Raw genomic sequence first — 24530 nt, 5'->3', positions numbered from 1 at the left:
CAATGAAAGCAGCATCTGGGAACTGTTTGAAGTTTCGCTCACTTATTGGAAAATTCTGCTTCTGTTCAGTGTAATACTTCCCTCATCGTTAGCAGATTGAGATCGCGGCCTGCTGACCGATCCATCTCTGGTGAACATGCTTACTGTAATAGCCGAGACTTATGCAGCTCTGGTCGGGATAGAAGCTGGAATTTAGTTAATCACGATTCAAGTGCTAGGCAGAACTGACTTTACTCCTGTTTCTCAATCAACAGAACTTAATTAATGACGCTCGTTATCAGACATGAATTTCCATTACAACACGGTGGGAGCGATTGCCTTCTATACTTGACGAGTTGACCGGTGAAATCCTAGGCCTACCCAATTTCCCTCCACCAATTGGGCTTCTTTCATTTTATTGGATCTCGATAAGTGTTTAATGGCCATTTTATCAAATTGATTTCACTGTCAGTATCTGCAGGTTTGCCGCCGAAACTGTCAGATCTTTAACTACTTTTACGTTAACGCTGATCAGGCGTCTCGCCTCAGGCTAAGGCTGGCTTTTATCCTGGGTCTGTAGTGTACATTATTTGTCTATCGGTGCCATGCTAACTGTCTATTTAGTTCATCATAAGTACTCGGTCATGCTTCTGGAAAGCAACATTTGCTAAAGAGGTTGTTGGTTCGCTGCATTGCATCAGGGATTCCGTGAGTGGTGAGTGCTCGTCTTGCTTACTGGGGGACGTTTTAGGTCTACTGCTTCATTGGGGATGTTTTGGTTGCTTGTGGTTCACTGGTAATCCAAGGAGGCACAGTTGGGAGAGTGAATGGTGGTCAGTGCCACTGTCGCTTGCAGTAAAAGGCGACTGACGAGATCAGGTGGTGGCTGACTTGGTTGATGCATGTCTTCATATCTTAATTGTGTGGGTTGATGCTCATGATGTCAATCACAGGATTGTCTGGTTGTGATTTGGTTATTTACAGACCGCTGTCATATAGTTGGAATATTGCTGAGTGTGGCTTTAAACAACAAAGAAACAAACAAAACAGTGCCACAGTTAGTGATATTCCAGCTATACCATGCTGTACTGAAAATAACCAAGTCTGGACAAGGCAAACCAGGATGAGCAGTGATCGACTCCCTCAGGGAAAGATGACACACAATCAGTCAAGTCAGCAAGCCTGACCACCTGATCCACACCACCTGGGCATGTAGCCACTCGGTCGGCCAAGTCACCAAGCCGGATGGCCACCTGATCCACACCACCCGGGCATGTAGACACTCAGTCGGTCAAGTCACCAAGCCTGACCACCTGATCCACACCACCCGGGCATGTAGACACTCAGTAGGTCAAGTCCCCAAGCCAGACCACCTGATCCACAGCATCAGGGCATGATGACACTCAGCCTGTCAAGTCCCCAAGCCAGACCACCTGATCCACAGCATCAGGGCACGATGACACTCAGCCTGTCAAGTCCCCAAGCCAGACCACCTGATCCACACCATCAGGGCACGATGACTCTCAGTCGGTCAAGTCAGCAAGCCAGACCACCTGATCCACACCGACCGGGCACGATGACACTCATTCGGCCAAGTCACCAAGCCAGACCACCTGATCCACAGCATCAGGGCATGATGACACTCAGCCTGTCAAGTCGCCAAGCCAGACCACCTGATCCACACCATCCGGGCAGGATGATGCCAATCAAACAAGTCACTGAGTCTGACCACCTGATCTATTTTAGTCATCTCTTACAACAGGCATAGGTTATTGCAGACCTGGAATCGCCACAGGCACTGTCAACACAATCAGTACAGTTCTACCAACCTTGAACTGGAAAAGCTGGTTTGAAGTTTGGACTAGACGAAACTCGTTCCTGATAGTATTGAACCCTGGAATCAGATGTTTTTGTAATAAACACTAATGGCTTTCTAAATGGTTCTTTGATAGGCGAGCTATCACAGATGACTCCATTGTTGCAGAGTGGCTAAGAGTTAAATGCACCATGAGTACATGTTATTTGCAGTGTATTTTATAGTACCACATGTACATCTGAGTGTGTGAGTTAAAATATAACGCCATATAGTGACATGTACATCACTGCTACCATGCTTTAATTGCTGGACTCAGTGCTAATGTTAATATTCTCAACCTGGAGAAGCGAGTCTAAGTTTTGCTTTCTTTTGTCTTACATCTATCAATATAAAAACAGCTATTTGACTTGGATTTCAAAATCATGGTTGGCCAGCTAGGTTAGTAGGCAAATCAAACCTTTTAATTACTTGGGTTAAAGATTTGTTCAGACATTGGCCTGTATCTGAAGGACAACATGACAAACAAACCACCCCAAAACATCATCATCAAACATTACATACGCATGTGGCAAATCACTATCAAACATTACATACGCATATTGCACATCACTATCAAACATTACATACACATATTTCACATCACTATCAAACATTACATACACATATTTCACATCACTATCAAACATTACATACACATATTTCACATTACTATTAAACATTACACACACGTATTGCACATCACTATCAAACATTACATACACATATTTCACATCACTATCAAACATTACACACACATATTGCACATCACTATCAAACATTACATACACATATTTCACATCACTATCAAACATTACACACACATATTTCACATCACTATCAAACATTACATACACATATTTCACATCTCTATCAAACATTACACACACATATTTCACATCACTATCAAACATTACATACACATATTTCACATTAGTATTAAACATAATGTACACATATTTCACATCACTATCAAACATTACGTAGTCATATTGCACATAACTATCAAACATTACATACACATAATTCACATCACTATCAAACATACCATACACATATTTTATTTTTTATTTGTCAAATATTGACTATTGGCAACAGAGACCAAAGGTGACAAATGCTGAAAATATAATTTGTAAAGAAACAGGAAGATCCAAAACATGATTAAATTCTGAATTCTTTCTATAATACAGGCAAAACCTGTATTCCGATTTATAAAAAACACGGGGGAGACAATACATATCCTGATACTATAGGTGTGATACAATACATATCCAAATACTATGGTGTAAAACAATACAAAGTTCATGTTACTTTTTTTTGCAGGTGAATCACATCCCGGAATCATTTGTTTTAAAATTTCAGAGTTTGGAGATGGAATATAAGGCAGACACATGTTTAGGTGGGAGGGCACTGTGAATGTTATTTAGCCAACCAGGAGGTTTTTGAACAGTTTCTGTTATTATTCATGTGTTTTCATACCAATATAACTTGAAATCTATTGTTCTGTATGTTAGTCAATGTATTGTATTGTTGGCCTTGTATCATGATAACATACTCTATCGTTGTATAGTTGCACTACTATAAAACACTCTAAATCTATTTGTTGATTCCCCGGCTGAAAGGGAGCATTGGTCATATCAGACTTGTATAAGACTTAGAATTGCTGGATGTGGCCCGTTTTCTTCCCATGAAATTGCTGGTACAATTGTTTAGAAGCTGAATATAGTCTCACTCATCCCCTGCAGGACTCTATTCTTGTTTGTTGCAATGTGGCTGTGACATCTTAGTCCCGAATAAGTCCAGTAAAAGGAAAAATGAAGGGACACAGAGTTCCTCTAGTTGCCGGACTGCTTCCTGAGTCCGAATAAAAGTACTACGCTCTAAAAGAAACCCACAGTAAGTTATAATAAAAACACTAAGTATTGAGCGTAAGTTAAACATGTGTGTTGCTTTTCGAAGCCAGAGAAATGGGGACGAGATCTACGTATTTAGGGGACGTATTTAGACCTTATTTCAGTTTACGAAATAAAATTGCTGGTACAATTGTTTAGAAGCTGAATATAATCTCACTCATTACCTCAAGAACTCTATTCTTGTTTTTTGCTGCATTAAGATTACTACAGTAAGTGTATATGTAAGAACAATGTCATTCATTGGGGCTTGTTGATGGAGTGTTTTTTTCCAGTGTTTTTGTGTGTCATAGTGATGTTCCATCCTAGTCCTTTTTCTTCGAGATATTGATTGTAGAATGATTTGGTTTGTGGGCAAAGATGAAGCTGATATTTTGAATGTATCTCATATATCAATAAGCTTCAAACTGCAGTGATCTACTAGATCATGTACCGGTACATAGATCTGTAGATGGTGGGCCTGCATCTAAGCAGTACTGACTGGTGGGTAAAAAAATCAATAGTTCTTCAGAGATAAGTCCCATCACAGTGTTTTACAAAATGATTCTATGAACTTGTGTTTGCTTACTTTGTGTTTCACATAAAAATATTGTGTGTGGACATGTAATTTTTGTTGTTGTTGATAATTCCTCGTATACAGTGAAACTTTGATGTCAGTTGGAATCCTGTTATCCTAGATACCTTGTCCTGGACAAATTTCCTTCAAATGTCAGGACTTTTTGCATACAGAAATAGTAAATACAAAGGGCAGAACCTTGTACATTTGATTTTTTAGGTTGTAAATTTGTTGCTCCAGATGATATATGTGGGCATGATACTGCGTGGTTTAACAGGGTTGTCTGTATACAGTGACAACCTTAGTCTTGTTGTATGCTTTCTGTGTGAAATATGCAACTTAAGACATGTGAAATATTTAATAATTGTTGGTCAGTAATTGAGTTATGAGTTTGCCAGTTAAGTGCTTATTGCATGAAATACCATTGGTCCGTATATAGGGTTACTAAGTATATATATTTTCACAATTATTTATGTTTATGAATATTAAAAAAGTATATCAGTGGTTGAAGGTACTGTGCTCATTACATCCAAAATGTATAAAACATACAAACACTATTATTCCTGTGAAATGACGCCATAGGCTATGATTGTCTGGAAAGAAAAACACCCCTTTGTGAAACTGAGCATAGGGAATTCACTTTTTAGAAATATGAATACATGAATTAGAAAGCAGTCTGCAACAGCTTTTACATTTAAAGTAAAGAATAAGTAATGGTAGAATTATCGTACTAAATTGTTTTTGAGTATGAAATAGTAATAGTGTCCCAATTTTATCAGGCAGATCCCATGTGACATATTTGGAAATCGGGGGGTGGTGGAGTAGCCCACCTTCCCGAGGCAAGGGAGTTAACTGACTGTAAAAAACAAACTTGGCCAGAATTTAGGCTCAATCGTAGCGCCACCAGTTATGGCTATTACAAGTTTTGTTCCTTCTATGTCCCTCCTTTGACCACCAGATTCCACCTCTCATTTCAGTTGCATTTGCTTTGAACAAAATGGCGGCGTCCAGTAAACATGATCTGATCAATAAACAAGATCTTTATTGTAATAAAAGTGGTGTATAAGCTCACTCACTCACTCACTCACTCACTCACTCACTCACTCTTACAATGCGCATCTCCTGAATGTCATACAAGAACCCCAGTTGTTCCAAACCAAACTAAGCATTAAATAATGTGACTGGCAAAAATGTGGAAATTCATTGGTCAGTTGGATTCCCAGAATAAAACTGTTGCTTTAGGAATCCCAGGGTATCACTGTACACAGTGTCACATTAGAGCAGACTTGCTAGATAAATATGTATAGGTTAAGCCATGTGGATCTGATGTTTAATCGTTGAAATGGCCATTCAAATGATTAAACATTTTAATCTAAGTGGTCTAACCTATTTAAACCATGGCCAACATTCATATCACATAAAATGCTTAAAAAACATTGTTTTGTTAAAGGTATTTCAAAAGATATTTAGGAGTTCTATACTTAACTGTGAGAACACTGTGTGAGTCACCCCAGCCTGATGGACGTAAAATATGTTACCCAAGCTTTTCGAACATGTACCTTGCACTTTGCCGGCACAGGTTTATATCATGAAATGAATGTCCAGGGGCAAGTATAGCATTCATTTTGGACCAACTTGAGCACATTTATCAATCACGTAAATAGTACTTGCACATGCTGATGAGCCTGCTTGGAACAAACATTGCCCTCATCAATGTACTACATAAAACACATATTTCGGAGTTCAGAAACAGATAGACTATAAGTTCTGATGTAAATAAATCTTTAGTTGTTAGTTTCATACAATTTCTTCCTTGTTACCGAGGCAGAAGATTAGACACATTAGCCTTTGGTGCGAACCGCTGGTGACGCACGTTTTTCATGAAATTGTTCCATCATCAAGGTAAATGATAGGGAAAAAAGAAGTTACGTCATTGCAAAGTGGTGTTAACTGACAGTTGAGTTAGTTAATGCACGGTTTAAATGACAGATGTGTTAGTTTGCTTATAAAACTGAAAAAAACAGCAATAAGATATATGAAAAAAGAAAAGAATCCAAGCCTTAGTGACATCAATACTGTGAACGCATGATATCTATATCTCCAGGGACACAACATGTCTGGTCAAAATAACAAGTCGTAAGTTGCTAAGCAACCTTTGTTCTCCTATCTTACCACAGCTAGATGAGACATGTCTATGTTTTTATAGGATACAATATTAGGATATAATTAGTTATGATGTCTTAGGTTGCCTTAAACTATACTGTGAAAAGAATTGGGGCAAGGTGTGATAATTGTGCAGAATACAAAATGATGTCATGTCAGCTATTCTTTACATTGTTCTTTGGTTTGGTTTGTTTGTTGTTTATTGCCGCACTCAGCAGTATTCCAGCTATATGACGGCGGTCAGTAAATAATGGAGTCTGGACCAGACAGTCCAGTGATAGATATCATGAGCATCGATCCACTCAATTGGGATCGATGACATGCATCAACCAAGACAGCGAGCCTGACCACCCAATCACGTTGATTGCCTCTTACGACAAGCATGGTCGCCTTTAACAGCAAGCATGGGTTGTTGAAGACCTATTCTACCCCGGAATTTCACAGGCATTGTTGTTGGGAGGATGCATGGGTGGCCCCGTCATCTAGGGTGCTGCAGTTCTGTGCAGAGGTGTGCCAGGATCCTATTATCATGGGTTCAGATCCCAGCTTTGACCTGATTGTGATCATTTGTCGCCATCCTACCTGTGCTTGAGGCTTTCACCATTGTGGTAAATGTCTAAGACATTAAGGAGTGTGTGTGTGTCCTTGTCACTATTTGGGATAGTAAGTTAAACCTTTATCTGGGCAGCAAATTACCGCTATTTTATTAGTACCAAAAGCAACATTTCAAGACCAGATATAATTTCACAAATTCAAAATGAAGTAAAACATTTGAAATCCAGTCACTCAGATACAGAGCTGAGTGAAGTAGCCTTATTACAAGGTCACCATCAAAGCATGTTATATTATAGGGCGTATGTTATCTTAAAGAAAAATGCAATTTGTATTATAAATCCCATGAGAAACTTGTCTTTGCATTGTATTGGTGACAAATTGGTGACAAATTTTCACTGTATCTACCGATGAAGTCTTGAATCAATCATTAGTGTTCATAACAATATGATCATCACAAACTGCTGTAAGAAGGAAGGATATTGTTGTGGACGGTGAGTGCAACAATAAATGTTGTAGGTACACTTTGTTTCCACCATGTCGGGTGACTCTGCACACTTGAAGAGCTAATGACCTGGTCGTGTGTGCCATGATTAAAAGTCCACACAACACTGTCTGAGGTCAAGTCAATGTTGAAGTACACCCATACCCATCATGTGGCTCCAGCAGCTTTGAAGTGGTCTGCGTAACTGCTAGCTGTCAACATGGCCGCCGATGGCCGCCAACCCAGCAGACACCCAGGCTCACGTTGAATGCTGCTGTTTGGTGTTCTGTCATCCAATACTTTGGCTTCTGTTGTTCTGGAGATGACTTCATGAGGGGATTAAAATCCCTTAAAATTTATAATCCCTTAAAAGTATAGAGAGCTGTAAAACAGCTGAAGGAGAGCAAGTTGTTTTATTTCTTATCTCATATTATCTATAGCCATAGTCACCTCACACTGACGTTTGTAACAGAACTCCAAGACTCGTGTGTCACGTCAAATCACACACTCTCACCTCCCCACATTTGTGTTTTTTGTGAAGTATAGAATATCCTTTACACTGGTTTTCGTATTTCAAAAGCTAGGTCTCCATGTTGTTTGTACCTAACAAAAACTCTTTCTAGAGAATGGAAACTAAAAAGAACATGTTTGGAATCTCAAGTAGGTCTGTCCATGGAGTCATATTTCTGCCGTTGAGTGCTTCAGTCAAATTGTTGTTTTCTGTGTGCATTAATCTACCAGCCTCTCAAGCTGTGCAAATTGTGATTACATCCATTCATCATCCGTGATCAGCCTTGACACATTTTTTGCATCATTCATCTGTGATGAAATCTGCCATCCATCCTTTCTTGTCCCTGCCATCCATTGTTGCCTCTTCCATCCATCCTTTCTTGTCCCTGCCATCCATTGTTGTCCCTTCCATCCATCCTTTCTTGTCCCTGCCATCTATTGTTGCCTCTTCCATCCATGCTTTCTTGTCCCTGCCATCCATTGTTGCCTCTTCCATCCATCCTTTCTTGTCCCTGCCATCCATTGTTGCCTCTTCCATCCATGCTTTCTTGTCCCTGCCATCCATTGTTGCCTCTTCCATCCATCCTTTCTTGTCCCTGCCATCCACTGTTACCTCTTCCATCCATCCTTTCTCGTCCCTGCCATCCATTGTTGCCTCTTCCATCCATCCTTTCTTGTCCCTGCCATCCATTGTTGCCTCTTCCATCCATCCTTTCTTTCTTGTCCCTGCCATGCATTGTTGCCTCTTCCATCCATCATTTCTTGTCCCTGCCATCCATTGTTGCCTCTTCCATCCATCCTTTCTTGTCCCTGCCATCCATTGTTGCCTCTTCCATCCATCTTTTCTTGTCACTGCCATCCATTGTTGCCTCTTCCATCCATCCTTTCTTGTCCCTGCCATCCATTGTTGCCTCTTCCATCCATCCTTTCTTATCTCTGCCATCCATTGTTGCCTCTTCCATCCATCCTTTCTTGTCCCTGCCATCCATTGTTTCTTCCATCCATCTTTTCTTGTCCCTGCTCTCCATTGTTGCCTCTTCCATCCATCCTTTCTTGTCCCTGCCATCCATTGTTGCCTCTTCCATCCATCCTTTCTTGTCCCTGCCATCCATTGTTTCTTCCATCCATCTTTTCTTGTCCCTGCCATCCATTGTTGCCTCTTCCATCCATCCTTTCTTGTCCCTGCCCTCCATTGTTGCCTCTCCCATCCATCCTTTCTTGTCCCTGCCATCCATTGTTGCCTCTTCCATCCATCTTTTCTTGTCACTGCCATCCATTGTTGCCTCTTCATTGTTGCAGACTTCCTGGCCTCTGAGCAGGTCCAGATAAATCCCTGTTATCACAATGCAGTCAACCAATTCACTTGTTGTGTTGATCACCTAACCATCTACTGTACCCAGTGATCATTCAGTTTCCACTCATGTGCACCTGTTAATCCTCCCATCTTATCATTACTCAACCATTCATCAAGTGAGGTAATTCAGGATCCACCTACCCATTCATCCTTAGAGTGGGTCAAGGTCACTAGAAGTGTCAATGTAACATTTTTATACCTTTCTTATTATCCTCACTCAACTAAAAGAAAGTTTTGCAGGGAATATAGAAACAGGCTCCATCAGTCCATCATGTTTCATTCCCAGAGCATAACTCATTAACCATTCAACAATACTTATGAAACATTGTATGCACATCAGGCATGTATTAAACTGGTGCCTTTTGCTATTCAGGAATATATTTTTAATTTTTATAGTTTGCATTTCCAAGGTAACAAGTTTGGCCTTAGTTTCAAATGAGGGTAGGGATTGTTTCTGGAGCAAAACTGTTTCTTATATGTTTGTGAAACTTTGAAAACATATCAGTCAAGTGTACAGCATTACTCTTAAACCGTTCAATATTTCTTTTTTTGAAAATGTCAGACAGGCACTAAACTGTTGCCTTTTGATATTAATTTTTTTTCAGAATTTTTTAGTTTTGTCACGAGCCAACCGACAATCTTCCATCCAGAAGTCAACAATCCACCCATTATGATCTGGCAGTTTCTGTGACACCCATTCCAGACCATGACATTAGTAATTCATCTCTGCAATCTATACTCTTCATCATGTCTCTGTGCACACGGAACATCTTATTCAAGAGCAGAAACAATGTATGACAATAACTTTCTGTTTCAGAAAGTTGAGTGTTGAAATATTGATGTGTATGATCTATACAGTTGTAGATCCACTTCACCCTGATTGTGATTGACAGCACACTAATCACTTCAGCGCCCTCCACTGATAACAAAATTATCAGCCATTTAATATTTATAGTCTCACGTCTCTTGTCGTTGGCAGGTCACACAATTGTTTTGATTAGTTTTTGGGAGAGAGTTGGTTTTGTAGTATACTTGCTAACTATTGTTACATCAAATTAACTTCATAAAGAATTCCTTTGAGGTGTGTCGTTTCTCTGTTTTGGTTAGGGCTTTTTGTAACCTGAAGAGATATATGGCATGACAGTCTGACATGTGACTTGTCTTTGTACACAGTAATTATGTCATTGATTCAAGAAATTGAAGAAAGGTGTTTTTTACAATATCTTACTGAAAACAATATTTCTATAAATTGTAATAATTTTAAGGCAGTCAAGCTGCAGGGATTTAGGAAAAATGTATTGATTTCATTTCAAGTACAGTTTATTATTTCCAGACAGTGCAATGTTTTTACCATTTCTAAAAATTGATGTTAATATGGAACAATTGGCTTTCACTTTCAGAACAGTTTATTCTTAAACCAAATAGTAAAGAAATGCATTGTAAGTTTGTGAACATCTATTTTCTTATCAATATTTGCATCCAAAAGCATCAAATAGAGCTGCACTTCAAGTGTTTGGTGTGCTGTTTGGGTTCTTATTTCCAGTTAAATACATCACATCGACATCCATTCTCAAACAGAGCACGGCCTGTGTGGGCAGTGTTTGTGGGATTTATTAAATAATGCTCCTCATCGATTGCAGGACTGTTGGCTATTTATTCGGCATTTCCGATGTTTGATATCAATACACAAGGAGGTTTTGCTGGCAATGAGGCAGCACGTGTGGTGGGGACAAGATTGTCTTTGGTTGTGATAAGTATAATGAGAGTATGATCAAGTCTGATCATTGTGGTAAGAGAAACAGATTCGCTATATTTAATCTGGCAGATTTAGGTGGTCTTTTGTGGTCCCCACAGCTCGCAAGAGTTTGGTCAGACTGCATTTGTCACTTGATAGGAGACAGATCTACAACCAAAGCCAACAGTCTGTAGTCTGTCTGAATTTGGTCAATATAAAAAAATATAAAAAATTAGGAAGCTTCCAAAACATTATCAAGTAAAAAATCCTATCAGTGATATTGCTGGTGTATTTTTTTGTGATTTGTAGAAATGTCAGAAAAAGGGATGGAGACAAATTGATGTTTTTAACTCACCTTGGTTATAAGGTGAAGTATGTACATCGTCTGTCGTTGTCCGTCATCATTGTGTGTAAACTTGTTCTCCTCTAAAACTGCTGGACTGATGAAGATGATACTTAATGTTCAGGTTCCCATTGGGGATCTGTACAGTTGGTTCTGATTCATGTGATTGCTTTTTGTTGTATAAAAATCCCGAATCAAATTACATTAAAAGTTACAACATATTCTCACCAAGATCTGTTCGAATGGCTCATGGTAATTTTGATGAATCAAATGTAGATAAGTTGAAAAAGATGTTTTCATAAACTTAAGGCTCATAAAGATGATACTAAGTTTTTTCTACGACTGTTGCTTGCATTTAATATGGATATTTGTCACCGTAAATGTCAAAAGTTATGAAAGTCATGAAAATAATATAGTTTTAGTATTTTGGGTAAAAACTGAAGAAAAGAAAAAAATCAAATTTGATAAATATATAGCGGTTATCATGCGAGTGTGTTTGGGGATGGTAAATATCATGCATTAGGAATAAACATTGTATTAAGGGAGACTTGTAAAATGAAACAAAATCCTTGGAGTTATCATAAACATTTTCATAACATGATGGAAGATGGATGTTTTACACCACTGGTGCCGACTTTGCTGTCCAATAAATGCCTCATGACTTACTTTCATATGAATGGCAAACTGTCCGTAACAGCACAGTTGATATATAGTGAAGGGCATTTGAGCCAATCTTCGTTTGTAAATTTTGGAGTCTTCATATGTTTTAATAACAAAGTGTCTTTATTGTTGGTTGTTCTGAAGATTTTTAGTTTAAAAACCACACACTTGCTAGACTCCCAGAAGTTTAGTAAAATGTAACAGATATAGAATGTAAATTACATGTGTCTGTCGTGTTTTGATGCTGTACCAGATGTTGTGTTCAATACATGTACAAGCAACAAAAGAGCAACACAGCACAACTGATCATCAAATAATTGAAAATGTCCAATCATTTTTGAATGCTGCATAATCATGCATTCATAGATGAAAAGTGCATATTTGAACATTGCATTGACATTTTTATTGATAAATCACATAGATAAGTGTGGGGTACAAAAGTTTGGGAGGAAGGGGGGAGTGTTGTGTTTAATACCAGAATAGACATCAATATTTCCTTATATTCTTCGCAGTTATCATTGAGCACTTCATTACCAATCATCATTGAGCACTTCATAACCAATCATCATTGAGCAGAGCATTAACAGTCAACCTGGAATAGTGCTTTAGCAGTCATCTTTCCATTCTACGTAGCCAATCAACAATAAACAGTTGTTAACCATTCACCCTGAGCTAGTCTGCCTGTTTCTGTCAAATGTTTCTGTGATGCATCAGTACATTGTACATTACATGATGCTAAATCATATACAATTTGAATAACCATTAATTGTATTTTTCAGCACAATTGGAGAAGAAATATGAGGGTATGTACACAGACTGCCTTGTCTTTCTGTTCTCTCAACCTCAAACTCCCTCTCTATGTCACCCTGTCTACCCTTTCTTTGAAATGGAATCTTCTGCATGAGCAAATGAATTTCCCTGCTTTAATGAAGTGTGCCTTTTTCCCTTGCATGTCAGAAACTTGGGCTTTCATGTCAACAGATATTGTTAAATAAAAAGCACATTTAAGCGTATTAAGCGTGGAGCCTGTTAGACATTTGAGAGTGTGATTGTTGATCAAATAATCAGACAGGGTAAATGAAATCTCGGGCCATGGAGTCACATGATAAGCATTGAGAGACAAAACCTTCGTCTTCCCACTGTGGTATAATAGACTTGCAGCAAAGTGTATTAAGGAAGGCCATTGATGGATGGGAACCTATTATAGAGGTTTAAAGAGAATGTCTATCACACAATCACACTAGTTAATATTGTAACCACAGCAGTAGGCTTCGAGGGCTCCACCGTAGCCATGTGGGCTAACAATGATTAATCAGGGGATTTCTCCCAATGTAGTTTCATTGTCCATTTGTAATGAAGAGAGATCATCAAATACTGTTACAAACCAATACAGAAACAAACAGTTCTTCCAGCCTAAAAATTATTTCATGCTTCTGCAATCACCTGACAATTTGTTTTTGATTTTAAAGAAATTCTTGAATATTTTATTCGGATGGAGAATAGCTGAACTTTCATAAGAGACTTTCGAGAGAGAATGTTTGTGATAGATAGGATGTTTTATAGGTTTATCTTAAAAACCATTCAAGATTTAATTCTTTCTTGATCCTGAATAGTATTTTTTGACAACTTTTTAATTTACAATATTGCAAAAAGATAAGGCAAGAAATATTATTTCCTCACTTCTTGGACTTAATTATTGAGAGGTTAATTCAGTGCCAGTTATTGTTAGGTGATCAGATTAAATTCAAGCAGTTAAGATGTGTCCATTATGCACAAATAGTAAGTGTTGCCTGACATGCCTAAAGAATGTAATAATGGCATATTAATGGTAATCTGCCCAATCACGACCCTGTTGTATTTTTTCTGTTTCATGCTGTTCTTCCCCTGGTGGTCACCATTGCTTTAAAATACTTGCCAATTACTAGTGATGTTTTGTAGTGTAACATTGTAGCATCAATGTCTGTGCCCTGCTCACCACTCCACACAGCAGTATTAATGTTCAACACCAGGGAGGTGGGCCTGTGATGTCATGTCGCCTTCACATGGATTTATTATCATTACTCTTTCAGGGAACCAAGGCAGCTATTGGCTATGCTGTGGCTTGAGAAAACAACATGGTGTTAATAGTATTTTCTGTATGTTGTTGTCCAGTGGCATTAGAAAACACAGAGCATCAGTACCAATTTGTGTGTTTGTTAGCCAGTGGAGGTTTATAACAGAGCATTTATACCAGTACATGTGTGTTGTTAGCCAGTGGAGGTTTATAACAGAGCATTTATACCAGTACATGTGTGTTGTTAGCCTGTGGAGGTTTATAACAGAGCATTTATACCAGTACATGTGTGTTGTTAGCCTGTGGAGGTTTATAACAGAGCATTTATACCAGTACATGTGTGTTGTTAGCCAGTGGAGGTTTATAACAGAGCATTTATACCAGTACATGTGTGTTGTTAGCCTGTGGAGGTTTATAACAGAGCATTTATACCAGTACATGTGTGTTGTTAGCCAGTGGAGGTTTATAACAGAGCATTTATACCAGTACATGTGTGTTGTTAGCCTGTGGAGGTTTATAACAGAGCATTTATACCAGTACATGTGTGTTGTTAGCCTGTGGAGGTTTATAACAGAGCATTTATACCAGTACATGTGTGTTGTTAGCCTGTGGAGGTTTATAACAGAGCATTTATACCAGTACATGTGTGTTGTTAGCCTGTGGAGGTTTATAACAGAGCATTTATACCAGTACATGTGTGTTGTTAGCCTGTGGCAATTTAAAACAACCATAGGTTGTTATCCAGTGGAGGTTTATAACAGAGAATCTATACCAGTACATGTGTGTTGTTAGCCAGTGGCTGTTTAGAACAACAGAACATTAATACCATAGGTTGTTAGCCAGTGGCAGTTTAAAACAACAGAACATTAATACCATAGGTTGTTAGCCAGTGGAGGTTTATAACAGAGAATCTATACCAGTACATGTGTGTTGTTAGCCAGTGGCTGTTTAGAACAACAGAACATTAATACCATAGGTTGTTAGCCAGTGGCTGTTTAAAACAACAGAACATTAATACCATAGGTTGTTAGCCAGTGGCTGTTTAAAACAACAGAACATTAATACCATAGGTTGTTGGCCAGTGGCAGTTACAACACCACAGCATTAATACAACTGGTTAATGGAAAGTTCAGATTTTCCTGGATGTAACATCAGCTGTTAACTCAAAGTTTGCAATCATAGATGTCTCTGATCACTTAGAGGTCATCTGTATTTGTGGAAAGTAAGAATGGGTTCCAAGATTTTCCTTTCAGATTGTTGATGACATGAGACCGTTGAAGCATCTCCTAGCTGGGTCCCATGAGCTTCAGGGCACAGCTCAATGAACCTATGATCTCTGTCATTCTTATACCGTAAATCCTTGAATATACGCCTCCCTTGAATAAATGTCAGGTTCAAGACCCTCTGCCTTGAATAATTGCAAGCCTTGCATAAAACCTGGGTTGTATTTTAGTCTGACATTTTGAAGAGTGAATATTCCATGAATCCTGCCAATTAATGTCTGTAAGGATCCATACTGTATACCATTTCATTTCATGTAAAAAAAAAGCCCTTCTGGAAATAATGCCTGCCTTGAATAAATGCCAGATCTTGGGTCCTATCGAAATAAATAAAGACTGTGCGTCTATTCAAGGATTTACGGTATATTGAACTATGCAAACAGATCACACTAGAATACAGATATTGCATTCCAATACATTTTGTGAATTTAAGTCCATCCTAACACCTCATCTGCATTTTTGTATTGACATGAATATTACTTCATGTAACTTAGGCCTTTACAACTTGCCCTGAGAACTTGGTGTATTTTAGTGGGACTTAGTAGGGATGAGACCTGGCTTAGGAGGAGGTTACGTCTTCATCAGATGTGAGTTTCTTTGTAATTTCTATGTGTGTCAGGTAACATGATGGAGACAATGAATATTTCATGTGATAATGTTCACCAGACAGTGCCACTTCCACCATCAGGAGCTTTGAGTGTGTGGATATGGCATGTGTATGTATTGCACATGTATAGAGCTAGACACCTCTATTAGGCAAAGAGGGTTGATCAACTCTTATTGCCCTGTTTGGGTTGTTGGGACCATATGTTCACAGTCTGGCAGTCAGGTCAAGAGATTATCATCAAATAGATCGTGATCGTACACATATCACAGTTCCTCTCAACAGGTTCATTCCAAACTTCAATTATCCCGTCATGCGAATATTCCCAATTTTGGTGAATTTTCTTGTGTACTGAATTTTATGGAAGGACCCTTGATACAATGAACTGAGCTTGGGGTGCAATGCTCCAAGCACTGAGAGCTTCCCCTGTCAATATACTCCACTTCTTTCTGGTCCTCTTAGCGAGGCGTTGTCGCGTTGCACACAGAATTACGCAGCCCCTCGGAAAGAAGAAACAAGTCTGGAGTGATGACCGTCCTCATAACATGTGCTGGTGGCATTGAATCAATGCAAGCAAATATCAGTCCTTGTAATTGAGCTAATCTCGGGAACGCAAATGTCCCCCTTTCGACAGGACAAAAAGTTGAGTGTGTAACCTCCGTTATTGTCTTGTCGTTGACAGCTAATTCTGACTCTGGTGCCGCTTGTTACCCGATTTGTTGGTTCTGTAGGCTAATCTTGCCTTCATCAAGCCAGCCTTCTGGTCTGCCTCCAAGATGGCTAATTCTGGTCCATTCCTTCAAAGGCATGCTATCTACTGAAGCTAATTTGTCACGAGTTATACAAAATATTTTTGATAACCATAGCAACAAAATAATTTGAGTTATTTCATCTATGCATGTCTGACTTGAACAAAGGATTTAATTTGATTCCTATTGTCCCTAGACGCACTCGCACTCTTTGGAATTCCCGCGAGCCAGACAATGATCACATGATTTTACACTTTCAGCTGTGTTCTACACACAGATAGTGGCTTATCAAACATGCGCTCTTAAAGCGTAAACTGGTTTCAGTATCAGCTGTCATCTCTCATAATGTTGACATTGAAATTTGTGATCTTCAGTGTCTGCTTCATCAATTGCTTTTATACACGGAACAATTTAACTTCAATTGACCTTTAAAAAATCTTGATAAAATGTTATTGAACATTAGAAATTAAAACATCAAATGAAAATTTTATTTTCTTCCTTCAAATACTCAAGAATTATGACTCATGTTTGTTTCAAATGCCAGCATGCATTTTAATCAAATTTTAAGAGATTGTTTACAATCTGCTGACAGCATTATAACACTTTCATGCAAAGTGAAAACTGATTCTTTTTATCACCAGAATGATAGTTTTTGTTTCCATTTATGCTGCATTGTTCTTTTGTATTTTATCACACATTTTTAAGGTTAAAAATTAGGGATCATAATTCCACAGTTTGAAGAAAAATTAAATATTCCTTTTGATTATACTTGACAAACCATGTCATATTTTCCTTACTCTTTATGGACACCTGGTGTCATCACTGATTTTCAGAGTGTGAGTGAGTGAGTTGGGTTTAATGCCGCTTTGAACAGTATTCCAGTTATATCACGGCATGTCAGCTTAATGTGGGAGGAAAGCCTGAGATGATGCAGGTCTCAGACGTTTACCACTTTGGTTGAAACCCATGTATGGTGCTGACAAACCTAGAAAGATTATCTGGACAAACCGGGATTCAAACCCACAATCATAGGTTTCTGGCGTGCCCAAGGGACACAACTCTGCACAGTGAATCACGGTCCCTTAGACGACAGGGCCACCTGGCCCCCCTGATTTTGATTTTCAGAGTACCATTTATATAATTTTCACTGCTATTTTGCCTTTAACCCCTCATAGAAATTGTTTTGGCAGCTGGGGCAGTCGGGTAGCCTAGTGGTTAAAGCGTTCGCTTGTCACGCCAAAGACCCTGGTTCGATTCCCGACACGGGTACAATGTGTAAAGCCCATTTCTTGTGTCTCCCGCCGTGATATTGCTGGAATATTGCTAAAAGCGGTGTAAAACCATACTCCCTCACTCACTGTTTCGGCAGCTAGTTGAGACAAAGTTTCAGACCAATTACATTTCTTTTTACAGTTTTTTTTTGTAATTGATGTTGAAAGTAAGCATCTGTTCATTCAAGTAAAAGAAGGTAAAATTATTCTGCTCACAGATTACAAAGGTGTTTTGGTGTTCTTTTAACTGCAAGAGAGATAATTTTCCACAACCAACAAAACAGGTGGGGATGTGCTTAAACATTGGCCTTAATATCTGATATATATATATATATTTAAAGGAGCATTTTTTGATTGGATACCACACCTCTCTTTAAGTAACGTGGGGCGGTCGGGTAGCCTAGTGGTTAAAGCGTTCGCTCGTCAAGCCAAAGACCCGGGTTCGATTCCCGACATGGGTACAATGTGTGAAGCCCATTTCTGGTGTCCCCCGCCGTGTTATTGCTGGAATATTGCTAAAATCGGCGTAAAACCATACTCACTCACTCACTTTAAGTAACGTGCATTTTGTATTTTTCAAAAATGGAAAAGTAAATTAGTAACAGCACGGATTGTTTTCATTTTATTACATCAAACAAAGCTTATAATCAATAGTGGATCACCATCGTTGTCAGCTGTTGCCATATTAACGCATCACTGATGTATTGTTATCATGCCATTGATTAATCTCTTTGATTACTATCGGTAATTGTAAACTATTAATGTGTCACTTTTTTATATTTTTTATTCACTGCAGAATTTTAGACATGCTATTTTGGTGTGCCATCCTTGAATTAATATTCTTGCTTTGGGAAAGAAATCCACGCTAATTGTAAAATACATATCTACAAAGCTGTCGTGATTGTTTTTAAAAGGAGAGGTCATGATGCAAAACACATATTGTAGTTGTAAAGATGTGACCAATGATACTAGCTCACAAATTAGATAATGGTGTGGTTTGAAGTCTCTGATAGGCATTTAGAAGTTGGAAGAACATGAATACATGTCACATGGAAAAGTAGCTCTGAAATGTCGTCACAAAGTATAAAAGAGGTTGTTATCCATAACATGTATTCATAGTTTGGTTTGGTCTGGTAGTTTGTTTTGTGTTTTGTTCTGACAGATACAACCGTGGAAGGTATAGCTGTAGAGCAGGGCATGATGACACTCTTTGCAAACACCTGTGATCCATTCATGTAAAATTTCATCACTATTTTCCCTTTTACCCCCAATGGAATTTGTTTCGGGAGATAATTGAGACTGGTTGACATTTTATAGTACATCTTCCATGGGGGTCATCCATGATGTGGCAACTGCTCAGATGAAGACTGCTATTTTCAAATGTCTGCATAATTACAAATGCGAAGTGCACTGATGACAAATGCTTGTCTATCGGATGTTACAACTCCTGCTGCAGTGTCACGACCAGGTCCTGCAGCACTAGGGTGTATATAGATAGATGTGGTTAACATGTAGCCAGGTCCCCAAGGGCAAGACCTTAACATGTAGGATCTCAGTAAATATTCTAGACACAGCATCTCAATCACAGACAATTTGTTGGAGCAAAACTGATTATTTCCATTGCATGCACTTACTTCTATACTTTTGAAGGTGATGTTAGTGAGCATTGCCTTGGAGATTTGGACTGCTGGAATAGAGACCATTTTGGAAGGTTTTACATCACAAGGACTTTTAGGGAAACAGTCATAAGGGTATAAAATTATGTATTGAGATGAGCAATAGATAATTGATTTTTGACAGTAATAATGAAAAACAGCCATCCAGTATTGATGACTACGAACAACTGAAATTTCTATTTCAAACAGAAAGATATGTATAATGAAAGAAGAGTTTTAACTATGGATGAAACAGTAACCTACTGTTTTTGTGAACAGGTATTAACCGTATTTCTGACAGATTTTAAACATTTGTGGAAGGGAAATTACTATTCCAGTACTTACCATATGTTATGGCCAACCTGGGATAAGAAAACCCCGAGTTGATCCTTGAAATTCCTACCTACAAGATGTTTTAGATACAAGCTACAGCAGCATTTCCAGGTTTACTCTTTTAGTACTGATAAGTTCATAAATACCACATCAGCATACTCAAATTCTTTGCTGTGGTAAATTGGTAATCTGAATCTTTGTGGATGATACTGGCCATATGGGCATCATGTGCAAAGATTGAGGGGAAAAAAACTATTATTAGCCTAAATCTTCCTACTGTCTCTCTTCTTTTCTAATTGAGGTGCAGATTTCACAATTCACCCTTGTAGACTCTTTTGTGCCATCATTAAACCTTTGAACCTTTGTGCAAGCTGACCCTCCTGTACTGGGCTTGCATGGTTTACATGATGTTATGGCCATCATTTGTTTAGAGGTTGTCTGCAATGTTATGCACACATCCAGGGGATGACTCTGCGAAGGGCAGCAGACCACTGCATGCAGGTGATGCCCACTCACTCTGATACTCCTGCTGTAGGGGCTCTCACTACAGTTACAAATTTCAGTTTGTCCATATGGAGGCAGGAGTGGGATAAGTTCATGGCGGCATAGATTGTGCTGACTCAAGTGACAAATCAAAGAGAAGGTGTTCTTGTCGCCTCTTGTCGCCTCATTCCTTGGTCATCCCGTCAGCAGCAGGGCAAGGTTGTGTGGGCTCCCAGAGCTCCTCCTGTTTCACGAGCTAGCATTGTCACTGTACCGGGATCAGGGACTTACGTAGGGGTCCTCAGATATGTAGCCCCAGGTCTATGACAAAAGTAAAAAAGTCTAACTTGAAAGTGTTCCCTTTGCATGACAGTCCTGCGTGATCTTCCATGACCCCACTCATCATCCATATCTCTGCATTAGAGCCTCTAGCCCCATCCCAGAGGCACTGACAGGCTCTTTTCTGTTGGACTTGATCTCCACATCAGGAACAAATTACCACTCTTGATGCTTGACATTGTTCCTTCCTGACTGGCAGATGACTGCACAGACCCATGGCACTGTCGGCTCTTTCCAAGGACTAGTGCATACTGTTCCTCTTTGACCTGCATCACTTTCAACCCACATTACTGTACGTAGTGTTGGAGGTATAGGTCCATATTGGGGTGTAAGCCAATAATGCCCCAATTGGGCTGGTTGAGGAAATGAATGTCTATACCTAAGACACTATGATAAGTTGACATGCCATGATATAACTGAAATACTGTTCAAAGCAGCCTGAAGCCCAGTTCACTCACTCACAAATTCAACTGGGTGCCTTTCCCTGTTCTGTTATCATCTTCTCTCAGTGGAAGCATCATGTTGACCCTCATGGTGGGAGGAGTCACTGGGCCAACTGGCATTAACCCATGTTATCACTTAACAATTGTCTTTGTTAAAGTATGGGAGTTACACTAGTCTTGGCACTATGAGATTGCCTGAGTCCTGGAGTTGCAAATCTCTCACTCATTACAGTTTGTCCCTACTACTTGTGCTGTATCCAGTCCATTGTTACCCCTTGGGATGCCAAGGAAGAAACGGTCTGTACATGTCTAAAAACAGTTGGGTGGGCACTCTCTGTGACTTGGTTGATTGTGTGTCATTGTACTCTGATAGTGAGGAACTTTATTCATGCTGTCTCTCATTGGTTTACCTGGTCCATGCATATTTACCGGCTGCAGTGATATGGCTGGAATATTCACTGCAGTTATTCACTCACTCACTCACTCACTCACTCACTCTACCCGTCCTGTTGCCTTGGCATACTTGTCCACTATCCTATGCCCTGTCCTGTACCACTACCCCACTCCTATCTGCTGTTACTACCACTCCATCTCCTAGCTGCCGTTACTTCCACTCCATCTCCTATCTGCTGTTACTACCACTCCATCTCCTAGCTGCTGTTACTACCACTCCATCTCCTATCTGCCGTTACTTCCACTCCATCTCCTAGCTGCTGTTTCTACCACTCCATCTCCTATCTGCCGTTACTTCCACTCCATCTCCTATCTGCTGTTACTACCACTCCATCTCCTAGATGCTGTTTCTACCACTCCATCTCCTATCTGCTGTTACTACCACTCCATCTCCTATCTGCTGTTACTACCACTCCATCTCCTAGATGCTGTTTCTACCACTCCATCTCCTATCTGCTGTTACTACCACTCCATCTCCTATCTGCTGTTACTACCACTCCATCTCCTATCTGCTGTTATTACCACTCCATCTCCTATCTGCTGTTACTACCACTCCATCTCCTAGCTGCTGTTACTACCACTCCATCTCCTAGCTGCTGTTACTACCACTCCATCTCCTAGCTGCTGTCACTACCACTCCATCTCCTAGCTGCAGTTACTACCACTCCATCTCCTATCTGCCGTTCCCTACCACTCCATCTCCTAGCTGCCGTTCCCTACCACTCCATCTCCTAGCTGCTGTCACTACCACTCCATCTCCTAGCTGCAGTTACTACCACTCTATCTCCTATCTGCTGTTACTACCACTCCATCTCCTATCTGCTGTTACTACCACTCCATCTCCTATCTGCTCTTACTATTACTCCATCTCCTAGCTGCCGTTCCCTACCACTCCATCTCCTAGCTGCCGTTCCCTACCACTCCATCTCCTAGCTGCTGTCACTACCACTCCATCTCCTAGCTGCCGTTCCCTACCACTCCATCTCCTAGCTGCTGTCACTACCACTCCATCTCCTAGCTGCCGTTCCCTACCACTCCATCTCCTAGCTGCCGTTCCCTACCACTCTATTTCCTATCCCTATCACCTGATACTATCCTTCTCATCTCCCCCGCCCTGGTAGATCCATGGTGCTACCATCTCATTATTTGAGTACTCGCATGACAGACAGATAAGCTGCCAGGCTTCTGCCCTGTACGTACAACAATATCATGGAGACTTCGCATTTGTTCAATTGGGGATAGGAATCTCCTGTTCATCAAGTTTCACATGACCTGTGTCAGTTTGCTTAGTTGTATCTCATGCTGAGACACCCAGACATAGTGAAATGTAAAGAATCAAAAATGTCATTGAAGTCTGGGAGAAAATGACCTCAGATGTCTCTAAAGGTTTCTAATTGAGATTAATTTACTGGCATAAGGGAGGTTCTGGGGAGGAAGTGCCGCAGTGGACAAATTAGCCAAGTCACAGGAAACATGGTTGTTGTCATATTTGTCAAATATTTCATAACATTTTTAATAAGAATTTGAATAAAGTAAAGGAACAATTAAAAATAGGGTCAATTGAGTAAATGAGACTTTTTTGTATGCCTGTTGGAAGATATTTGGTATATTTGTGTTCGAGGATTCAATAAACAGCCTTATTTGTAGTGGCTCATGATAATCTACTGGGTACTGAATTGCAAAATATGTACCTGGCCTGTCCTGTACTATAGTAACTTATGCCCCGTTCACATGCACAACATTTACTCACGTAAGTAATTTAGCACGTGTTTTAAACTGTACATATGTGTGTATATGTAAATTTACTATGCGTTCACATGAAATTAACTTAAGTATGTAAATAAGGCATGTAAATGGTGTAAGGCACACATATTCGACAGCCTGTTCACGTCTTTCAACATGAAAAGGTTGTTTTCCAATCAAAGTTGAATAATGAAGCAACAAGTGTTTGATTTAATCTATACACAAACTTTTGACTCCTTGAAACCAAAAGAAATCCAGCTCTGGATGTCCGCAAAAAAGTTTTTATTGCTGTACACTGAATAGAATACAGAACTGTTGACAATTTGTATGCTGTTGGCAAATCAACAAATGCAATAATTAGATCATCCTATGACGTTGGTGGGGGCACGGGTGGCTCAGTCATCTTAGGGGCCGCGATTTGCTGTGCAGAGTTGCGTCCCTTGGGCACGCCAGAAACCTATGATTGTAGGTTCGAATCCTGGTTCGCCCCGATTATGTTTCTAGGTTTGTCAGCACCATACCCGTGCTCGTGGGTTTCACCGAAGTGGTAAACGTCTGAGACCTGCATCACTTCGGGCTTTTCTCCCACATTAAGCTGACACGCCGTGATATAACTGGAATACTGTTAAAAGCGGTGTTAAACCCAACTCACTCACTCACGATGACGTTGGCGTAAACATTCACGTGACAGCATAATACATTCAGTGCAAATTTACATTTACTTTTGCACCTGCTTCAGACATGTCAATCTCCTCCTGGTGTAAATGTACACACATGAGTAAATGCATTCACATGACAAGTATACTCACATATGTTATTTTACACACATAGGCAAATACACACACATATGTATAGAGGTGCATGTGAACAGGGTAATAGTCACCCTCATTTACAGGTTAGCTTACAGTTTTGTTTCTTTTGTTTTGATTCATAAACACATGCTTATGATATAGTCAAAATCATACAATTGACTCTGTTTTGGAAAGAAATTTCTTATGAATAAGTAAAAGGTTTCAGGGTTTTTTA

At 39.5% G+C, this 24530-nt stretch overlaps 1 protein-coding gene across 4 annotated transcripts in view; it reads left to right on the top strand.

The window, feature by feature from the left end:
- LOC139479650 (limbic system-associated membrane protein-like) overlaps nucleotides 1–24530 on the top strand; it is a 135152-nt gene that overhangs the window by 21889 nt on the left and 88733 nt on the right. For 3 of the 4 annotated variants that reach the window (XM_071262499.1, XM_071262514.1, XM_071262493.1), the window contains exon 2: nucleotides 12878–12901. The exons of the other annotated variant lie outside the window; for it this stretch is intronic. In XM_071262499.1, the coding sequence (XP_071118600.1) occupies nucleotides 12878–12901 (24 nt within the window). The remainder of the gene's footprint in view (nucleotides 1–12877; nucleotides 12902–24530) is intronic. 4 annotated transcript variants of the gene reach the window in all.

Source organism: Haliotis cracherodii, unplaced genomic scaffold, assembly GCF_022045235.1.
Source record: "Haliotis cracherodii isolate W230 unplaced genomic scaffold, xgHalCrac1.p SCAF_1, whole genome shotgun sequence".
Lineage (NCBI taxonomy): Eukaryota > Metazoa > Mollusca > Gastropoda > Lepetellida > Haliotidae > Haliotis > Haliotis cracherodii.
This window is presented reverse-complemented; position numbering and strand designations above follow the sequence as displayed.